General features: G+C 40.8%; 1 protein-coding gene across 1 annotated transcript; it reads left to right on the plus strand.

The window, feature by feature from the left end:
* The first annotated feature begins 221 nt into the window (after nucleotides 1–221).
* RFPL4B (ret finger protein like 4B) lies at nucleotides 222–1,103 on the plus strand. Its single transcript, XM_003404044.3, has one exon. The coding sequence runs from the start codon at nucleotides 291–293 to the stop codon at nucleotides 1,101–1,103; it is 813 nt and encodes a 270-aa protein (XP_003404092.2). The 5' UTR covers nucleotides 222–290.
* The last annotated feature ends 2,106 nt before the right edge of the window (nucleotides 1,104–3,209 follow it).

Below are 3,209 nucleotides of genomic sequence, written 5' to 3' on the forward strand. Positions count from 1 at the left end.
CAGAGAACCTCACCTGGAAGTCTTCAGACAAGGTAAGCTGCCGCCTCTGAAAAGACAATTTCCACTGTCCTATTTCTCTTTGACCACCATCACCTCTGAAAGAGCCAGCATTGCCTTGTCCACTTTAACACATTTTAGTTTTTTTGTATTAACTTAAGGTCTTTTTTCACATGTGGTTTCAGACACATCCTGATTATTGAAGAGCTGATTGTGTACCCAGGGCTCCTGATCGATTCCAGAAGCTAAGAAAGAGCTGTTTCAGCTCAGTTCACTGCTGACCTTTAAGAACTATGGCCAAGAGTCTGAAAGCAGAGGCAACCTGTCCTGTTTGTCTGGATTTTTTCTCCAAACCGTTTTCTCTTTCCTGTGCACACACCTTTTGTTGTGATTGCCTTAAAACTTGGGCTCGCGAAAGGAAGGAGCCAATATTGATCTGCCCTATGTGTCGAAAAATGCATGAGAGATCTCTTTTGGAAGAATGGCAAATGACAGCATTGACATTTCTCATCAAGCAGCATGGTCCCCTACTGGAGCAAAGACTGCACTTGAGTGATAGACTCCTAAGGTCCCGAGAGGATATGACCCTGGATGCAGCTACAGCCAACTCCTTACTTGTCCTCTCCAGTGACCTCAGGAGTGTTCAGTGTGGGAAGATCTGCAACAACCCAATGGAAGATCCCAATAGATTCACCTATGTGACCTGTGTCCTTGGCACCCCCTGCTTTTCCAGTGGCCGCCATTACTGGGAGGTAGAAGTGGGAGAGGGGAAAGAATGGTCTCTGGGTGTCTGCAAGGAGTCTGTGGACAGAAAAGTGAAGAGCAGTTTATCCACTGAGCATGGCTTCTGGATTATTAGCATGAAGGCAGGAGCAATCTACAGCAGCTCCTTTCCACAGATTAGAATTTCTGTAAGCCCTAGCCTTCATCATGTGGGAATTTTCCTGGATATTGAGATGGAAGAAGTAAAATTTTTTGATGTTAGAAGTGATACCCTCATCTACACACATGATCAACTGTCCCATTCGGAGCCTTTGCGTCCATTCTTTTGTCCTGAGCTGCCTGGAGAAGGTGACAGTGGAGCTCCCCTGAGAATCTGTTCATGAGAAATTTATTCCTAGAAGCTTTCTGAAAGGTGAGTGAGACTTGACCTTGAGAAACATCAGAAAGACTGAGGTAGACACAACATGCTACAATAAAAAGATTCTGTAGTTTTGTTTTTTTGTAGATTTCATAGCTGAATGATTTTTGTAGATTTTGTAAGCTTTGTAACTAAATAACTATGGAGTGTTAGGGATATTAAGCTCTCTAAATCTCAGTTCCCTTGTATATAAATGGGGATGATTGTGTCTCAGCTGAATAGCCATAATGATTAAAGATAATATTGCACATTTGTTCTGTAACAGGTAATTAAATGGGAATTATTAGATTGTAAATTTATTAGATTATTAAAATTTTAGTACAGAAACAATGTCTTTTTCATAATTTTTACAGTCTTTTATATAATATGATACCTGATGATGATATTAGCTGGGGAGAAAGAATAATGAATGAAAGCTTCCCATTTTTAGTTTCCATTTTTCCCCAAACACAGTTATCTAAGGTTTCTTGAAATCCAAAGAACTTTGACTAATATATAGGTGATAGTCACTGATTTTTTCTAATGGAAATTGTCCTTTATCCGATTCAATAATAGACATGTCATGTGGTTATCAAACTGGCATATAATATGACTGGCAAAGGGGCACCAATAGACTCAACCAAAGGATATCAAGTTCCTATAATGGCAAGAGGTTCTGAACCTTCTGGACTCCATTACATAAAGAGAAATGACTCTTCTGAAGGCTGAATCCCTGTCCTGCCCACGAGGCACAGTTATCGGTGCAGAACCCCCTGTGCATTCTAAAGGTCAGAGGGAAGACCTTTTTTTTTTTTGGCTAGTCTTATACTTTCAAATTATTTAGTGCTTTGGGCTTGGATTTCTTCTGATTTACTGCATCAGCCATTCCTGGTTGATGTCTCCCCCAGATAGGCTGTGTTGGTACATATTCTGGAATCTGCCTTTGACTTCCTTGCCAAAGAGTCCTAGAACTGTCATCTCCCTTTTCTTTCCAATTTCAATGGCGAGAAGAGAAGCTCACCCTGATTTCCATGATAGTTTTATTTCAGGGGCCTCCTTGCCTTTCCTAACACTGGGCCTGGGATGCCTCCACCTGATTCACTTCAACAGATCTTTAGAACATTGAATACCATTGAGAAAATGGTTTATCCTGGAATGGTTTTTTAATGCTTGTGATCTTGAACTCAAGTAAAACAATATAATTTATTCTGTTGTCGAGCACATAATGTTGTAAGAAACAAGCTTTCCAAAACAATACTTACCCTTATGATGTACTATAATTTTCTCATTGTACTTCATTAGGGGAAAAAAAAAACTTTTCTCACATGCTAATTTGATTTCACAATCCACCAATTCAGACCTGTAGTTTGAAAAACTGGGAAGTGTCCCGGACTCCATAAGCAAAGGGTTGCATATGCCTTCTCAGATATTTGCATTCTAAAGAGGGGTAGCTGCAGTTTCCCTAGAACCAGAAGTAATGTTCTTTCAATGCATACTTAAGGTTTTTTCAATGGCTGTTTTCTTCAAAGGACTTTCTATCTCCTCATGGAGATTTAAATTCCAAGATTCCTTCGTCCCAGTTGATGAACCAGAGAAATTTGTTTCCCCGTACAAGAGAAGAAAATGCCAGGGGCTAATGATTGGCAGGAGCCCTGATGGTGCAGTGGTTGAGAGCTACAGCTGCTAACCAAAAGGCCAGCAATTTGAATCTACCAGCTGCTCCTTGGAAACCCTGTGGGACAGTTCTACTCTGTCATATAGGGTCTCTATGAGTCAGAATTGACTCCACAGCAACAGGTTTATGGGTGATGATTGGCATAAGGTCTCTGGGTGGTGCAAGTGATTTGTGCTTGGCTGTTAACCTAAAGGTTGGTGGAGATTAAAGGAAAGAAAAAAGAATATGAGAGCTGCCTCTGCCGCCAACCTACACAACTCAGTCTTCTCCACCTGGGTCAGGAAATGGGACAAGGGAAAACTTAAACCTACCCAAAAATTTCTACAGATTTTGAAAAGGAAATTAGTTCCCTCCTACTACATCCTTCCTACTCCCGGGATGTAGTCAATTTGAGTCATTTTAGTTGACCATAAAAGC

This window comes from Loxodonta africana, chromosome 1 (genome assembly GCF_030014295.1).
Source record: "Loxodonta africana isolate mLoxAfr1 chromosome 1, mLoxAfr1.hap2, whole genome shotgun sequence".
Classification (NCBI taxonomy): Eukaryota; Metazoa; Chordata; class Mammalia; order Proboscidea; family Elephantidae; genus Loxodonta; species Loxodonta africana.

Bases quoted from the DNA above. Each gene is read 5' to 3' on its own strand.
- RFPL4B (XM_003404044.3), top strand. From the start codon at position 291: ATGGCCAAGAGTCTGAAAGCAGAGGCAACCTGTCCTGTTTGTCTGGAT.